Source organism: Polypterus senegalus, chromosome 6 (assembly GCF_016835505.1).
Source record: "Polypterus senegalus isolate Bchr_013 chromosome 6, ASM1683550v1, whole genome shotgun sequence".
Lineage (NCBI taxonomy): Eukaryota > Metazoa > Chordata > Cladistia > Polypteriformes > Polypteridae > Polypterus > Polypterus senegalus.
The window spans coordinates 64,916,705-64,935,645 of NC_053159.1; the positions used below are offsets into that span (position 1 = coordinate 64,916,705).

At 35.8% G+C, this 18,941-nt stretch overlaps 1 protein-coding gene across 8 annotated transcripts in view; it reads right to left on the bottom strand.

Moving 5' to 3' along the window:
- kcnab2a (potassium voltage-gated channel, shaker-related subfamily, beta member 2 a) overlaps positions 1–18,941 on the bottom strand; it is a 363,257-nt gene that overhangs the window by 27,235 nt on the left and 317,081 nt on the right. For all 8 annotated transcript variants that reach the window (XM_039756178.1, XM_039756173.1, XM_039756179.1 and 5 more), the window contains 6 exons: positions 15,204–15,241; positions 14,306–14,385; positions 11,690–11,734; positions 11,091–11,135; positions 5,811–5,854; positions 706–792 (listed from right to left, as the gene is read on the bottom strand). In XM_039756178.1, coding sequence (XP_039612112.1) covers positions 706–792; positions 5,811–5,854; positions 11,091–11,135; positions 11,690–11,734; positions 14,306–14,385; positions 15,204–15,241 — 339 coding nt within the window. The remainder of the gene's footprint in view (positions 1–705; positions 793–5,810; positions 5,855–11,090; positions 11,136–11,689; positions 11,735–14,305; positions 14,386–15,203; positions 15,242–18,941) is intronic.

Genomic DNA, 18,941 nt, shown 5'->3' on the forward strand with positions numbered 1-18,941 from the left:
GTACAGTAGTATGAACTCCAGTTCTACAGTTTAGGATACCTAATCAGCTGGGATCACATTTTCCACAATGGCAGAGATAGGGTGTCATTCTTATGGCAACTGTGTTACAAGTGGTCAGTGGAACACCCAAAGAAGTGCATAAAATGTAACATCACCATGCCAATGGCCTTGAATCATAAGTATCCTATTATGAACTATAACTGACCTTACTACCAAGGAAACTCTATTGAAACTACTTGAAGACCACAGAAATTTTTGCCCCGAAGCTCCCAAACTGTTGATAGATGCAACTAATTTTAAGGGCTGCTGAGGTTCTTTATATTTTACCAAGAAGCTATAAGCTTGCTTTTGTGAAATGCTTTACTATAACACAAAAACTATTCCACATCAACCTCCATCTTTTATTTATCTGCCATGTATTAGTATCACCACGGACTAGTTACATGGGACAATCAAACTGGCATTTCTAGAAATGCCTAATTGTTAATATTGTCAGGGTTAACTCTCTGAATGCTACTTCATATCAGCTTTTAAGTTCAGCTACACTCATTTTACAAATGCTGACCTCAACCTTTGTCCTACATTCCAAAGTGGACAGTTCAAAAAGAAAAGACAAGATAAATGGATATGAATGCTAACATGAAAATGGATACTGACAATCCAAAAAGTGATTTGGAAATCATTATCTTGTATTGCTAAGCCTACCTTCCATAGGAGTGTTGGGATCAGGCCTGTTGGCAAAAACCACATCGACATACTCCAACTGTAGACGCTCTAAAGATGCCTTTAGGCCTGCAAAACAAGAGAAACAGATGCCATGTGAACAAAAAAGTACAAACCAGAAGAAACAAGGTCTGCTTCTCCTCTCCAAAGTCTAAACTCAGCCTTGCTATCTCAAAAAAGGTATGGAATGAAATTACATGGAGATGGAGATAAATCTTTTTAATTTGTCTGTATTATGATTTATTATTTTTCTAAATTCTCATAAAAAAGAATAAGAACAAACAAAAATGTACTATATAATGAATTAATTTGATCAGTGATCTAACAACCATGGTTTTATCAAAAAGGGGGAGTGACTCTTAATTTCACAACTACTTTTACTTCCTATAGCAGTAGTGGTGAGTGTAGCATGTTTGCTTTCTCCATCGATTAATCCTGCTCATCAGCTCTGCAACATTTGAGCTCAGAGTTCTTTACTGGTCTACTTCAACTGATTTACTTTCTTGACTGTTTTGAATGAACTGTTTTTAGGTTATGTTACATACTGCACGAGGTGGCTGAGGTCAAGGCTTTGCCTTGGCAATTCACAAAAGCAAAATATCTTCTGACTTAGTCATTCTGCAGTAGTTACTTGTGCATTTAGTTTTGTCATCATGCTGCATGACTCATACTCTGTTAAGTTTTAGGCCATCAACAGACATGCATACATTCTCCTGCATGACTTGCTAGTAAGCCCCAGAGTTCACCATTTCCTCAAAGACTGCTGCTGCAGCTAGCCAATTCAGACAAACTCAAACCTTTATAAATCCACCAGTATGCTTTATAGCTAGACGTGGGTTCCTTTGTTGGAATGCAGAGTTTCTTTCTTGCCAAAAGGACCACTTTTCATTAATGGCAACTCCTTCTAAATGCTCTCTTACCATTTTTGCACAATAATGGTCTGGAATAAAAAAGGTGTCTGTTGCAAACTTGAGGAAGCCAGCTATGGTGTTTTTGGACTGTAGTGGTTTTCGCCTTCATATTTTGCAATTCATACCAATACTATCAGTGTTTCACTAGAACTATTGGGAAAGTTTGTTTAAATTTAAGAACATAGTCATAAATTAATGAAGATATACACAGATCAGCATTCATTTTCTTTTTTTGTGGTTCAGAGATAGTGATAAACAAACCAAACATTCTTAACACACTACATTAAATGATACAGTTTATTAATAACATAACATTAGTAGGTGATAGATATATGCTGTGGCAGACGACCAGGGTTCTTGCCCTAACGGGATGCCTGGAAGAAGGTCGGACTATGAGAGGGGCACTGTTTTTCCCTGGGTGTAAGAGGGCAGCCCCCTTGGATTCCATCAGGGCCACGGAGAAGAAGCTGGGGAGCTCAACCCTGTCGGGACCCACGGCCATGTATAAATGTTAAAATTGTACCTTTCACAAACATTATTGCTTTTAGTTACAGTAATACCAATGGCTAGAAACACACTTGTAAGATCATTTGCTGGCTTTACCTAAACTACGAAGTTACAGCATCAGCCTCTGCACTAAAGTATAAAGCAGGACTGTACTTATTGTTTATTTGGTTCCTGTCATATCAAAATGTGGAGTCAATGCTTTATCTTTATTTCCTTTAGGGCCCATTAAAAATCCCTTTTCTGAAATATTTGGAAGATTGCTGAGTGCACTTTATTGTTCATTGTTCAGATGCTTTTTTCTCTGGGCTTTGGTTGCGTCTTATTGTTGCTGACTATACTGCATCACTGCACAGTCTTTGGGATGTGCTAGAATAAAATAAGCCTGCAAAGAGGTGGTGATCATTCATCTTTAGTCTTCAGTGAGATGAGTCTTCTGCTTTTATTTACAGTCTCTCCTGCTTATACACCTTACTGTCCTTTAGCAAGGATGCACTCAATGCAACGTCTTCAGCATCTGCAGTCCTGCATTAGATTAGCCTTTGTAGTAGAAGGGTTGCTCCAGCCTTTGTTATGGGCCATGCCCTAGACAAGAGTTCCTGATATACAGCTGTAGATAAAATAAAGTCTTTTTCTTAAGTAGAAAGTGGGCAGAAGGCAGGTAACTAGTGCTGAAGGTTGGTTATAAAGGAATGAGTGAACATTTTCCATTGATTTCTTGGGCAAAATAAACCAAACCTTTTAGTCGATAACTGGTGCAAATTTTTCTCCATCAAGTTTGGCAAAGGTTAGTTCTGATTATTTTGCTCACTGAGCAGGGGCCTTATGTATAGACTGTTTATACGCAGAAATGTGAATAAGCCATTTCTTATGCAAAAGTTGTGGTTTATAAAACATGAAATTGGAGTGCCCCCAACTGGCTAGACAATAAAGTGAACAGAAAATCTCATTTTGTTTCACGTTTCATTGAGGCATCAGTCACATTCAGATATTTATTTCACTACTTATATAACAGTTGACACATTCTCTCAATAAAGCTGTCTTCAGTGTTGGTAATAATGCCTAATCCATACACTTAATGTTTATTGCCTTAGTGTGTTAACTATCCATCATGTCTATAAAAAGGATGTACTCTGAATTGTTTGTCAACAAACGGCAATGGCAGCGTTAGATCTTTTTGGATGATATCGTCAATTGCAGACTAAGAAAGGAGTAAATTTGCAGGGATCACGATTAATTTTGGCTGATGATAATGACTTGCTTATAAGCTGTTTTAAGCTTCATAGAGCGATCATCCTGGAGTTGAGTGTTGAAATAAAATCTACATTACAGAGACCACCATGCAGAAATCACACAAGCCCCGTTCTGTTACAGGTTTCAACAACTGTGGAGTATTTGGCAACAAGTGCTTTTCAGTGTGAACTGGTTGACTCACAGTCATCCCTGAGTCGTGTCATGCCATCTGTATATGAAGGTATGATTAAGATGCTAATTAAGACATACAATTACCTTACGATCAGGGAGAGCAGGTTGATATCAAAGGGTGATTTTCCTAATGTAATAGTCACTTTTGTAAATAAAAAGCGCCTTTATTCAATCTATATACAAATAATATGTAATGCTCAATGTGTCTGACTAACATTGTTGTGAGCTGGCCTGGTTCAACCCATGGTTCCTTTATTTTATAAAACAGCAGTGTGAGAAGCAGACATCGAGGTCATGCTGAGTTTGATGGTTGGTCTCTTGGTAAGTAAGCTAATCTATAGGACTGTAATTACATTATGGACAACTGGTATAATTTTTCTTTCAAGTGATAGTGGGCACACCAAAGGAGAGAAAATATAATGAAAGTTATTACTTCATGTGATCGATGACAAATTGGACTACTGGTTCATTAAAACGTAGAAGGGAGTATTTGGATTTGTTGGGCAGCACACTGCTGTACAGCTCTACAAAGGTTTGCCGCATTGTAATAGCATGTTTGGATGTTGTACATAGAATGTAAAGAGAATTGTATGTATTGTAACATTGACATTTACTGGTCAAAATGATTTTAAATGTTCTCAATATCTTGCAGTTTTGTACACATAGCCTGTGTCATAAGCAGGGTACTGACAGCGGTATGGGCACTGCATAATGGCACATTGCTATTGCTTTTTCCATTCAGCTGCTGTCACTTGGTCCTACTCTTGTGTTTTTCGTTTATTTGTGACTCCTGCAGAGGGACAATCAAGAAGAATGTTTTTTGGTTCACTTTAGTCATTAATATCTTAAATTCACATTCACTGAAGTTTCCTTTTCTGCATTCTCCTGTGGTTTGTAGTAAAGAAATCACTTCTCCTTCTTCCTCTCTTTACTGAGGGTTTTTACTTTCTTTGGCGCATTACTGCCAAATTTAGATGGTGATCAGATCATGAATATTCAAAAAAGGTGCTTTTACACCCTATTATGATTACTGACAGGAAGTAACAGGGATGGGCTAAAAGCGCTTACACAAGCACATAATTTTAAGTTGATTTGAAATTTAACAGGAATTTGCCATGGTATGTAACATACGGTTGTTATATAACTTTGATTATAAATTTGTTTTGTGCATATCATGTTTTTGCTCTACAACCATAAGTAAATCTTTTGTGTGTAATCCAAGCAAGTTGTTATACATGAGGCCTCAGGAGGGTAAATGGTACATAACTAAGACATCTCTGACCCTGGAAATATAGGCACCAGTAACATTCAATTGTGATTAATATAATCATATCAGAAAGAGACGTAGATGTAGGATTCCAAAATGACGCTCAGTGTACAAGTTTCAAAAAGAACTCACATTTTGACTGAAGTTAATTGTAAAGTGTGAGTGAAGGGGGCCTACAGCTCAGGTTTGCCACTTTAAGTCTCATAGGCCATTACAGAGAAAGGAGAGAAATGCTTTGTCCTACATGGCAGTGTTAAAATATGAACACTGAAATTATCCAATGTAACACAGGCACACAGAACCTTAGTCTGTACACTGGTATTTTTGAGACTTCCTGGGTCAGATTATCTACCCAGTAACTCATAAGCAGAGTAGCAATTTTGTACTTGTTATTTGTAAAATGTCTGCCTTGAAAACAGCAACCAAAGCTCAAAAACCACACCAAAGTTTCTGCAAATATTTATGTCTCTTTAGCAGAGTCACCTCTTGGTCTGGTTAACTTATACTGTACGTTTATTTTCATCAAGGCATGATTCAGCTCCACAATCCTGCAATGCGAAGATTATACTTTTATTGTGACACCCAAAGTTTGTGTTTTGCTTTATATGGAAAGGCCTCATCAAAGTTGGATCTCAATGTAATTTCATTTATTGAGGTTTATTAATACTGGTGATTTGACCAAAGGTTCACATATACTTCCAACAAAGTCGAAGAATATTTTACTCCAACTGTCTTTATCAAGGGCTTTGATGAGATTCAAATCACGTTTTAGGTGAAATTAATACTGTAGTACAGAAAATTCTAAAATATTTCATCAACGGTTTAGTTACTAATATGCACATTTTATAGGTTTATTTCCTGGTCTTCAGACAAACAGGGTTTTACACTCTTGATCAATGGAATCATAGTAGATACTACAAAGAAGATTGGACAGAATGATTTATGACTTACTGAGGTAAAGGAAATGAGAAGTGTCCTACCTTCTATTATATGTTTTCTTGACAGTCCTCTTTCAGTTTCTGCCCTGAGTGGAAGAAAAAGAGAGAACAATTAGAAAAACTATTGTTGTTAAATGAATGGTAATAAATAACAAAAAATCCAAATGTTAAAAGAATCAGCTATTATACTACAATGACTAACCCAATTGTGCCTATATTTATGAATGTGCAAGTCTAAGTAGTAATGGGTTTGTGTATGAGCCTATATTGTGAAGTGTTAGCAAGTTATCAAAGCATTTCTTCTTTTTGGTGATGTTTCTTTAATATTTTTTGCATTTCCCATAATTTACTTTGCAAGTAATCTAGGAATCTAAGTGTTTGATGGCTGCATGAAGAAGATTTTGTGGTCAGGAAATACTCAGAGGCTTTGGCAATAAAAAGAACAAACGTGAAGCTATCAAAGCTTCAACTGACCATGTGTGCTTCTGATTACTGGTTATTTAATATCCAGCGTGGGAGCAGAGAGTTTTATTAGAGTTGGAAAATGTGGTAAAAGTGCCAGAGCAGAATATGACTGAGTACATCTAGTAAGAGTAAGAAAGAACATGATGCTGTCTGTCATGTCCAAGAAACTGAGCAGTAAGAGAGAGAGAAAGACAACTGCTTAAAATAAGAAGTGGTATTTGAAAAATTATGATAGTACTGATAACATTTTCAGTGTAGCATTCCATTAAAAAAGCCAATAGGACATAAAAATGCAGACAAACATAAGAAATCATCCGCTGTCATGTTGATGATCTTCTTTTACCTGACAAAAACGTAATTCTGTTCTCAAGGAAAGAAAAATAGAAAACATCATGACTTTTATGCTCAGACGATGACAAACTCAACAGCACTCTTAAGAATGAGCCATGACAACTTCTACATTGTAAAGATTACCAGGATTTGTCAATGGCAACAAGTATATGATCATATATTTTTAGTAATTGTGTGGCTTAACTTTTATACTGTTTGCAATTGAAGGAAAGTACTTCTTGTGAAGTAGATATGATATTAAAAGTGCTGCCCATTTTATAGCAACTCAAATGGGACAAACAATGTCTATATACAGTATATCAAAATTAGGACATAGTACATGGTAAAAATGTAGTTTGTATTCATTATTACTAAATTTCAAAGAATAAAGTGAAAGTATACTTTTTTTTTACCAATGTTTTTAAACATGAAGGTACAGTATTTTTATTTCTTGGATCTTATAAGAGATCTGTTTTAATGTATTTCATGTAAATAAATAACAGTAGGAATGCTATGATTAAAACATTTTTAGTAAACAACAGGTTCAAATCTGTTTGAAATGTTAACTTTTTTTTAAACAGAGATGTACTGCTGACTACCATGCATCTCATCAAGTTTAGAAACATACATTTAGAACAGATCAAGTTTAGAAACAAATGAATATTAATTGCATGCTTATTTTAATTTATATGCTGAGGTTAATATAAATTATTATAATGTATTTCTATATTTATACATTTGCTTAGAATTAGCTTTTTTGTCTGTTTTACTTTCTAAAGTATTATGTGTGTTTGTGTGTAAACTTGATTTTCCATTTAATATTTCATCAGGGTGTTTTTTTCTTGATGAGTAAAATTAATTGAATAGGGTAACTGCATTCACTTATGTTTCATACTGCAAATCATTATTGAAATAGTGAATAATACTAATATAATCTGGTGTAATGTATACTGGTAGACAGCAAAATGCAGATCACTATTTCTCCATCTCTTTCCATGCTTCATTGCATTTTCCTTTGTATATGTAATATTTTTCCAGTCTGCAGGATTATGAAATGAAGCATTATATTCATCTTAAATGTGAACTATGACATTAGATTTATCACAACTTCAGTTGTGCAAATTCTTGCAGGTTTCTATTGGAATGCAGGCCATTTATCTCTTTCTAAATTATACCTACGACAGACAGACAGACAGATAGATAGACAGATAGATAGATAGATAGATAGATAGATAGATAGATAGATAGATAGATAGATAGATAGATAGATACTTTATTACTCCCAAGGGGAAGTTCACATTATCCAGCAGTATACAAATACAAAAAAACAATATTAAATTAAAGAGTAATAAAAATGCATGTAAAAGCAGACAATAACTTTGAGTAATGTTAGCATTTACTCCCCCAGGTGGAACTGAAGAGTCGCATAGTGTGGGGGAGGAACGATCTCCTCAGTCTGTCAGTGAAGCTACTCCTCTGCCTGGATACTGTTCAGTGGATGCAGTGGATTCTTCATGATTGACAGACGTTTGCTTAATGCCCGCCACTCTGCCACAGATGTCAAACTGTCCAACTTTACTCCTACAATAGAGCCTGCCTTCTTAACAAGTTTGTCCAGGCGTGAGACGTCGTTCTTCTTCTGCCTCCCCAGCACACCACTGCGTAGAAGAGGGCACTCGCCACAACCGTCTGGTAGAACATCTGCAGCATCTTATTGCAGATGTTGAAGGATGCCAAGCTTCTAAGAAAGTATAGTCGGCTCTGACCTTTTTTACACAGAGCATCAGTATTGGCAGTCCAGTCCAATTTATCGTCCAGCTGCACTCCCAAGTATTTCTAGGTCTGTACCCTCTGCACACAGTTACCTCTGATGATCACAGGGTCCACGAGGGGCCTGGGCCTCCTAAAATCCACCACCAGTTTCTTGGTCTTGCTGGTGTTAAGGTGTAAGTGGTTTGAGTCGCACCATTTAACAAAGTCTTTGATTAGCTTCCTGTACTCCTCCTTCTGCCCACTCTTGATGCAGCCCACAATAGCAGTGTCATCAGCGAACTTTTGCACGTGGCAGGACTCCGAGTCATATTGGAAGTCTGATGTATTTAGATTGAACAGGACCGGAGAAAGTACAGTCCCCTGCAGCGCTCCTGTGTTGCTGACCACAATGTCAGACCTGCAGTTCCCGAGACGCACATACTGAGGTCTGTCTGTAAGATACCTCTAAGATATATCTACCTCTCCCTCTAAGCATGGACATCCACTGTTTATTTTATTTTTAAAAATCCTATTTTTGTAAAATTGATCTATTTGTATGGAATGTTGTGTGATTTCACTAAAATCAATAAAATTAAAAAAAAAATGTAAAAGTTCCCCCATCATTATCCAAGTATCATAATCACATGCTGTGTGCCCCAGTCTAGAGTAATGTTACTTTTAGATGCATTTAGGTCTTTCACCTGAAGCTATACGTGGCTCTGTAGCAGTAGATTTAGGTAGAAAGAAAGGTAAATGGGTGAGATACAGTTTAATACTTTTTTATTCTTGTTTAAAGCATCTCTCTCTTTTTTGTAATCAGTTATCTAAGTCACTTTTGCAAATGCTAAATGTTGCAATTTCATGAACAAAATGGATCACTAAATTAAACTTGCCTTGGTGACTTTTTCTAAAACACAGTTTGTTCAGATTACTGCCTGATTTTCCTGACCATTGGACCATATGACATGGCTAGCATGTCAGGCGGCAGGATGGCCTTACTGGAGGTGAAATAATATAATTTCGTCCTCTGTTCAATCTGCAGCTATACTGATCCACCCACTAACCTTCCATCCTGGCTCTCCATCGGACTTGTTTTGGTCTTCTCCAACTCACTGCCTTTTCTTTATTTTCCCTCTTTAAAAAATGGTGTCACAACTTCCCAAGTTTGGTCCTCTTTTTTTCTTATGTTCTTGGGATGTGGTGCTGAGTTAAAAGGTTGTCAATCACACACTCAAATCATTAACAATGAGGACTTTACTATTAGTTGACACTCCTGTACCCATTAAGGCATTTGAATGTATTTTTGGTGATTTTAGGCTCAGAATGTTTTAGTTACTGCAGTTCAAGTTCTACATTTTCGATGTTTTTTCTTTTTTTCTTTCACCATCAGCTAAGATGGGTCCTTAAGACATGTGGAGTTACATTATTTTTTCCTCCTTCCCACCCACCTTCTTTTAGATTTTTCCTATTGCCTTTCTCTCCACATTGCAGCTAAGAAGCTTTTCATATTTCACTCAATTAGAATTCACTGCATTATTTAAATATGGATCATCTAGCTCCAAGATCAATAAATGCTTATAGTACAACTGGACTGGAGCTGGGTATCTAGCGGTCAGCAATGTGGGGATTTTCTAATCTGTTTGTTTTTTTTTCCCTTAACATGTATCACATTTAAATAGCAACTTAACAAGAGGCCACAGATTTTTAAGATGCATGCTGATAAGTTTATGTGAATGTATTGATTTTAATGTACAGGGTAATGTGAACAAAACTGAAGTAATTGTTGTGACATTATACTCTTTAGAAAGAAACAAATTTTGTTTTCCACAATCTATTTTTAACCTGGTTTCATTAATTTCACCCAGGGTTTTTACCTCTCTCTTTAACTTTTATTACTGTTACATAAAACTCACAGAATACACTGGTGGTTATTATAATTACTTGTCTTCCATAAAGATTTTATCAGAACTAATTTTTTTCAATGCTGTTCTCTGTCACCATACAGATTATTCAGTTACTTCTATAATAATTAAGAAAAATTACAGAGCAAAACATAATAAGGAAAGTCACGAATACAATAATTTGAACCAAACTTGTACTACGTTTAATGCTACTATTATAAGATTGAGATAGTCATGTTAGTTATTTATATATATATATATATATATATATATATATATATATATATATATATTATTTTTTTGGTTTGAGGTCAGTGCTGCTGGTACAGACTCCAGACACCCATGACCCTGAATGGGAATAAGTGAGTTTGGGAAGCTCCCCTGTCCAGGGCTATGTCCTGCCTAGCAACTGATGTTGACAGTATAAGCTGCACAAAATACTGGTATCTGTTTGTGTGTTTTTTTATGTTAACAGAACTGAAACAAAATGAGAGACTTTAATAGTGATAAAGTGTCACAGAAACTTCAGTTAAGTCAAAATAATGTGAAATAACTCAATCCATTAAACAATGTCACATTTACATTATATGACATATGGCATTTATCCACAATCCTGCATCTTCTACAAATGTTGGATTACTTTGCTTGTTTTTTTTCTTAGTCAAGCATTGCAAATGGCATATCTGTGTTTCCTCTAATATTTTTATGAATACTTGATAAGAAATGTCAACTTTTCCATAGTAGTCCCTGAGGCACAAAGTCTGCCAGGTATTTGTTAGTAATAAATAGACTGCACTGCTGCTCCTAAGAGATTAAAACTGTGCCTTAATATATATGCAATTTAAGATTTATATATTTATTTCAAAAGACGTACTTTCCACCCCAGAAGATTTTTGTTGTGATGACCAAGCTGGATCTCCTGCAAAAAAAAAAAAAAAACAGAAAAAAACATCATTTTATTATTATATCCCATTTCTATTCCAATTTTCTATCAAAAATGTCACCAGGTTCATGGTCAAGGCTGGTGTAAATTGTGCAGATTGGGTGGCAAAGTTTTATAGCAGGAGGGCGAGTGATAATTATATAAGGTTATAGATATAATATATATAGATATAAGATTATTTAGCAATTTTTTTTTTCTTCCTTTACTTAAAAGTTTCTATCATTGCTATAAACTGCACTACCTGTAAGACATGTGAGCAGTCACTGTAAAGGATACAGGGCTGCATCAAAATAATCAATATGAATAACCCATGAAAAGTCTAACCACAAAATGCTTCTATGGTCCTAATAAGGTTATTGTCCCTAAAGTCACATAACTATTAATTATTCACTCGATCTTCCTCGACATTAGCGATGGACAAAAAGGAAGACATTCTTCTGTCTATTAATATTTCATTCTTACAAAGTTAGAAACTATAGCAGTAACAGAACAAAAATGGGGGTGAGAGAAAATTAAAACTATTTGATTACCTCCATCCTTTCTTTTTTATTATACTTCCGAGCACCACTTCTGCCCTGAAGGAAAAAAAGAAAATAACTCAGTTGGTTTCATTGAGTACACAGACATTTAAAAGCCAGGAGGAGCTTAAACAAGCCTTTAAATTTTAATGTGCATTAAAAGCCTTTGTTAGAAAAAGGCTGTTTCAACTAAGAAAGACTGAAGCTAAGGAGTTGTTGCCAATCTGCCCTGTACTATGGCTTTGTATAAATTGTCACATTAGGATAGATGCTATTTATAAGACAATATTTTGTTTCAGTCAACTTAATGGACAATAATACTGCATGCAAAAAAGCACAGTGTGACCAAACAAGTTTAACAAGCTGTTAAAACAGTCCCAATGATTTACATTATTTAACCCATCATTACAAAACACTATATTTTGCTTTTACACATATTATAATGCCAACAGCTTGAGTTAACAGTAACAATAAAAACAGCATAATACACATGTTAAATATATGTATGTATGTAGTGTCACACATGTGGGCCTGGGGATCACCTTCAAAGCTCTAGCAAGGTAAGCGATACCACCCCAAACCAAAAGATGGTAATGTCATTAACTCTATTTTCTCTTCCACTGGCAGCTCCCAATAAAAAATTGATCTCACACACGGTGACCAGAGAAGGTCCCATCACCGCCTGTCGGGTCATTAAAAAAGGAGTGATGTGCAAGGGAAGAAGTCTCTGTCTGAACCTAGGCATCTATTTTGCCACAACCATTTTTGAAATTATATTGGCCAAAGTTCTGTTAGAATTAAACAGGGTTGCCCGGCTGATTCCCCTACCATTCCTCTGGGCTCTGCATATAACTTTGGGCACTGACAGTAATTATCAGTGGGCCAATGTGGAAAATGGTAACCTTTTAAAACAATACATTAAATCTTACGTAACAGACCAGACAGGCAATTATTAAGAGGGAAATAATTAATTCTGTTTCAAATAGAACAGCACTCCTTATGCACTCGTATTCAGCTGACGTTCCATTGTCACAAGTGACAAATAACTAACTTTTTGTTACCTGTGTGTTGGCTCTTAACAATGACACATCATTAATTTCATACACAACTATTAAAGGTCACTTGAAAAGAATACATGACTGCAGTACACTTTCACCAGTGTTTGAATGTTCACTGTTAATGACTATTATGATAATCTGTTCACACTTCCTCCAGTTTATATAGTACACCTAACTTGGGAGCATCTTAATATCCTGTATCAATTAGTCAAACTGTGTCATCCAAGGTGTTTTAGTAATCAATACTAGTCAATCAGACAAAATATTACAAAGGAGCCTTGAAAGAACTGTTGGTAGTACAGTTAACAAAACCCGGCCTATAAAACAAACAGAACGGCAATAAGGATGCTGCAACTCAAGCACACTCAAGAAGGTGCAACAGCACAATGGTTTTAATGGATACTGGTACAACAGACGTGGCTAGGTTAGCGCAGTGTTCCACTAGTTAGTAGATACTCACAAAGCATACAAAAAACCAGGGGTCTTTTGACAAGGCTTTTTTAAATACATATATTTTTTAGCTTCTCCACAATAAAAACAATTCCTTTACTCTACACTTTTGTTAGACTTACTTAAACTTTCCAACAGATAATTTGCCTGAAAGCATGAAGGATAAGTTGAAAAGAAAATGAAAGACAGTTTCTCTTTCCAGAACCCATAACAAATTTCTAATTTTAGGTTCTTATAACCTGAAGCATTTCAAATGGTGGCTTTATCATAAACATACAGCAGAATTACACCCAATGAGCTTGCCTTAATCTGTGAATGCTGGTTTCAATATTTTAAATTTGAAAATTCCTGCTGATAATACAAAGGCTTCTTGACATAAGTAGAATGCAACAATAATTAATGTCACATAAAAACAAAGCAGAACAGAAAATATGTAGCATTAAATAAGAAAAAAAAACCTTGCTAAAATATCCAGATTATTATCTCCAGGTAAGAAAGACAGTTCAATTTAGTCTAAGAAATCCACCAGAATGGCCTAAACTGTGTGGAAATGGAAGGCATAACTTTCCTATATGTTTTGTGAGTAATATGGCAAGCCACCATAATAGATATGGATGATTCCTAAGAGAATGAATTTCAAACATAGATCAATCAAAAGACTGGCATTAACAGGACAATCAAAACATAGCCAGGGGTCAAGCTGCAAAGCAAGAGGCTGTCTGTAAAGCTAATTAATGGGCCAGCAGAATGCATTCAGGAATTAAATTAACAAAAAGCATTGCAAATGGGAGCTAGGAAAAGACTTGAGACAGTCCACATTGCATTTAATAGTTTAAAAATACCAGTGCTGTACTAATCACTCTTCTAGATTAAATGCCCACCAAAAACAAACTACACATACATTATATGGTTTGTCTGTAAACCCACCTTCACTGAGGAAACTATAGCTGCAGGAGTCTACATATTGCTCCCACATCTTCATACATATAACAAGGTGAGGCTGTCCAACATAGAATTCAGCAACTGTCAGAAGCCACTTTCACTCAGAACAGTGACAGGAAAGCCCTGCTTTCCCGAGATGGAAGCATTTACAAATTACCTTCGCCTTACAATCACCTACTTGCCCGCGGCGTAGACTTCTGCTGTGTCAAACAGATTGATCCCATTCTCATATGCCAGCGTCATCAGCTGTTCTGCCATCTGGGGAAGCATCAGGGAAAAAAACAGAAGGGTTGGAGAAAAAAATTAAAATGTACTCCAGGTAAAAACAGAAAAGCACCCTCAGAAACAAACAAACATTGTTGATTTCTCTTGCACTGTAACACTGTCAAAGCTAAGTAGGGGTCAAGATTTGTAACAGTCATATCCCTCCTGGACTAGATTTCATTTTGGTAAATTTTGCATACTATTACACTCAAAATCCTGATAGTCAAAACTCCACTATAAAAACATATTCACAATTTTACCCCATCGTTATCGGGGATGGCCAGGCTAATGATGCTTCTCACATTGGAATATGTTTGTGGCACCCATAGGCCTTCTATCGGTATTCAAAATCTTAGCCTAGTGGTCCTCATCTGTGTTTATTAAAAACTAAAAACAATAATGTGCCAATGTTAATAACTGAAAATCTGACAGATTTCTGAAAACTGATGAAAAACATTAAAGCCATTTGCAAAAATTAATTTCAACTTGATGGAGAAGCAAAGTTTTAATTTCAACTTTTAATGTTCATTTCAGGATTCTTTTTTTCTCTTTTACAATTCTTTAATACAACCATTTGTTTCTTGCTACTTTTTAATAATAGATGGCCATCACAAGTCACATTTACTGTACATGTGCATTTCACTACTCAGTAAACATTATTTCTGTAACTTTGCCTCATCTGCAGATATTTGGGGGTAGACCCTAGTGCTTAACATATCAGTTACAAGAAATACACAAAAGCAGCAGAAAAGCTGGGGATTTGTGTTTTTTCATCAGAAACAGATATCATAAGGTGGAAATACAGGGCCTACCTCATCAGTAATCTGGCCTCCAAAGGTTACCCATGTTCCTGCAATGCACACAAAATTGCTGTTAAGTGAAAGATCAGCAGGAAATGTCAGAGCTGACTTAAACAGAATCTAGAAAGACTTCAAAAGTTGCATAAATAAGCAGAAACCTACCATCACATGTACATACATAAACAAAACTACACACTTACAACTTACAGGAAAAATGTTCCACTTTACAGTCAGGGTCTGTCTATAAAAGCTGGTTTAGCAATGATCAGGCCAACAAACAGTTACAGGGTCCATTCACACCTCATCATCTTAGCACTAGACCCAAATGGCCTTAAATCACTTGTAAAGTTCTGCCGTTATTTTCAATGACACTATTCACACTTAAGCATTTCAGTAGCAATGCGGTTTAGAAAACTCCTACAAGAAGCAGTTTTTGAGTATTGTCAGTAAAATGTTCCATTGAAATCAATGGTAAAGCTTGTAAAACTCTGGTTTAAAAAAGCCTTTTTTGAAGTGTTTTTACAGGATGTCAGTGCCTCTTCCTAGATGAGCCAGGAGTGACGTAGCTCATTGAACCTAGAAAAATCAATCAATCAATCAATAAATGCTGGAGTCATCGTACATATGTGTGCTTTAGTCCTCTAGTGACAGTTGTAGGTAGGCACGTAATTTGCAATCAAGTAACCAGAAATTAACAAAAAGTATAAGCATACCTTCAGTTTTAATGAAGCTGAAGTTTAGTATGTTTTGTACAGGTGTTTTAACATATAGGGAGAGTATGTTCTGTCTGTGCAGTTCTGGATTGATTGGTATTAATAAATAATAGTCCTTGAGGTGCTGGGAAGTAAATAATATCCATCTCCTTTTTCCATCCCCCGCTTGAGACTGCAGTTATAAACCTTGGCTACTATGCCACCAAATCACATTATTAAAAAATATATATATCAAATGACAGAATAACCGAATCAAAACTAAACATAAATGTTTTTATATGTTACTTTCACAATTGCACGCAGCACACTGATTTCTGATTGGATGTGTGGTTGTGCTCTGCAAAGGACCAGTGTATCGTTCACCATACTGGCTTCTTGTGACCTGGCAGGCAAAATCTTTGGGAAATAAGGCAATAATTTTTTATTTTGAGTGGTGGAAGTTTCCGACAGTATCACATATCGATGTACTTACAAGCTTATCGACACCCATGTTTTGATATGGACGCTGCCTAAGTTTATCATAGAGAGCTAAGAATTGTCCTCTACACACACTTTACTGTAGAACAGGATGAACCCAATATCTGCAGTCATGGTGCTGATGACGCCTGCTGTTCAGTATTGTGATCGTCAAGATTAAGAGAACCGAAGCCACAGAAGGCATTATGGAGATACAACAATCACATCTTATCCCACAAAATGGTGAAAGAAAATTACATCAAATATATTTTCCTGCAAAATGATTCTTTAAAAGCGCTTGAAAAAACGTTGGAAAATGCTTGAAAAATGCTCAAAAACACTTGAAAAACAGACGCTGGAAATTTTCAGTGCTCAAGTATGAAGGCTTATTTAGTCATAAACATTTTATCTGAAAACTTGATTCCATTGTGGCCAATAGCCTATGCCTGTCTCTAGAATCTTACCAAAGATCAATAATGAGATTTCCTTGTTCTTAATGAATCATAGCTATGAAATTCAAGTGTTTCTACACTGCAAATTAACAGACTGCATTTAATTTTGACCCTTTCTTTCTGAATATATGCTGTTAAGACATTTAGTAAGTGCTAGGTAGACTGTGGCTGGTTTGTTTGGTTGATTTGCTGGTTAAAACAAATAGCTTTCTCCTTAATAGTAGCCCATCTTATTGCTGAAACCCAATACATGCAAAATATACTAGCTATAATAGCATGAAGACACAGTGAAGAGGTGTAGTTGTTGTTCAAATAAACATTTTAGTAGGAAAGATGTCAAATCTAAACAACTTTGACCATAGGATGATTGCTGGTGCCAGATGTGGTTTTGAGTCTAGACAGAATGATAAAAAAAAAAAAAAAACAGAAAAATGTTGCATGGTCTGACAAATCTAATTTTTTGGTGGTGATAAACAGATAGTAGAAATAGAAAACTTTGTGCAGGGAGGTAGGTAAAAGCTTACAGACATTTAAAAGGTACTGAACTGCAGACACAGATACAGAGAAAGCAGCAATAGCCCCGAGGTTACAGCAAAGCAGTGTCTAAATCAGTGAGGGGAACACCAGCTATACAGTTTAATTTAAATTCTAAAAATAAATAGGAAATATTATTAACAGATAGTTATTAAAAAATACAAGATGGGTCATTGCCACTTTTGAACGATGTTTGAATTTACAAAGATCCAGGTAGCTGGTGTATGTTACATTAAAGATTGTAAGGAACCTTTCCAGATGTCTTTTAGGGAGAGAATGATAAACTGCACCCTGAAGAATATACTGTATGTGATGAAACTCCAATCTATAAATATAGAAGTAAGTGTATAACTGTTGGTTATTAATGTATGGAAGGAGGTGTACACAATTTAGACAAATTAATTAGAGTCTGAAGTGTCTATTATTCATTTTTAACACCTAACATAGTAATGCAGGATTAAGGACTCCCAGTTTGTACCTTAGATTCCATCACCAGATTGCTATTTGAACTATCGAGACCTGGGTTAGGGAGCTTAGGACAAGGAAGCATTGCTAGCAACATAAATAAATATGTAACAGTACTGTAACATAAGTTTAACATGCCACTGTCCTCGGTACAAATATATTTTATAAATCTACTTTTTTTTCTACTCACATGCACAGTTGACACAGATTTAGCACAGGGGCTCATCATTTAGAACTGCTAGACAAAGCATAAGGCAAGACAGATACAGACAGCTGGGAAAACGTGCACTGTTTTTCGTCTGTCAGAGTCAGCATGAAATTGCATCCTCTTTGCCTTGTTTGGAATTGTATTATTCACCTAAGTGGGAGCCTGTACATGACAAAAGAGTATACAGCCTCGGAACATTGACCGTCACACCTTTGAAGCTCATGGACGGACAGGAGATAACGTCACCCGACCCTGAAAATCCTTCCAATACAGCAATGAAAATGGCATACTCTACACATCAGGCCCCCACTCCTGAACTGGGTTCTTGCCATTGGCTTCCTTCGTCTGTTAAGCAGTGTAAACCGTCATTAAAGAAAGCTAAGTTATTTCTCCTATGTGATTTCTACAGCCGTATCACTAAGGAAGGGATATTGCCTTTTTTAATATCATATCTATATAGATTCAGGTTATGTAACACGCCACAATTACAAAAGAACTCATTCCAAAAAAGGAGCTAACGACCCCTGTTGGATACAAGTACAAAAAAAAAGTATTTATCCATAATTCTCTTATTATCTCTCATGGTGGTCCTTTTTACTGCTGCAGAAAAATAAACCTGGCTTGAACCTCAGTAAGGACATGCCTATCATATCAATTTGAGAAAGTAGTGGAGAATGGCCACATTCTGTAGACAGAAACTATGGAAAAATAGGAGATGAACATATCTGGGTTAATAGGGAGTGAATTGAAAAGTTACATCTATTATATTCTGTTACAGATCTCTAATGCAGTTAGTATAGTTGGTAATCAGCTATGATACAATTTACAATTAATATTATTATAAGAATAAGAGAACAAACAGGACAGTACAAAAATGAAATTAACTATTAATAAACTATTGAATCCAATGATCATAAAATAA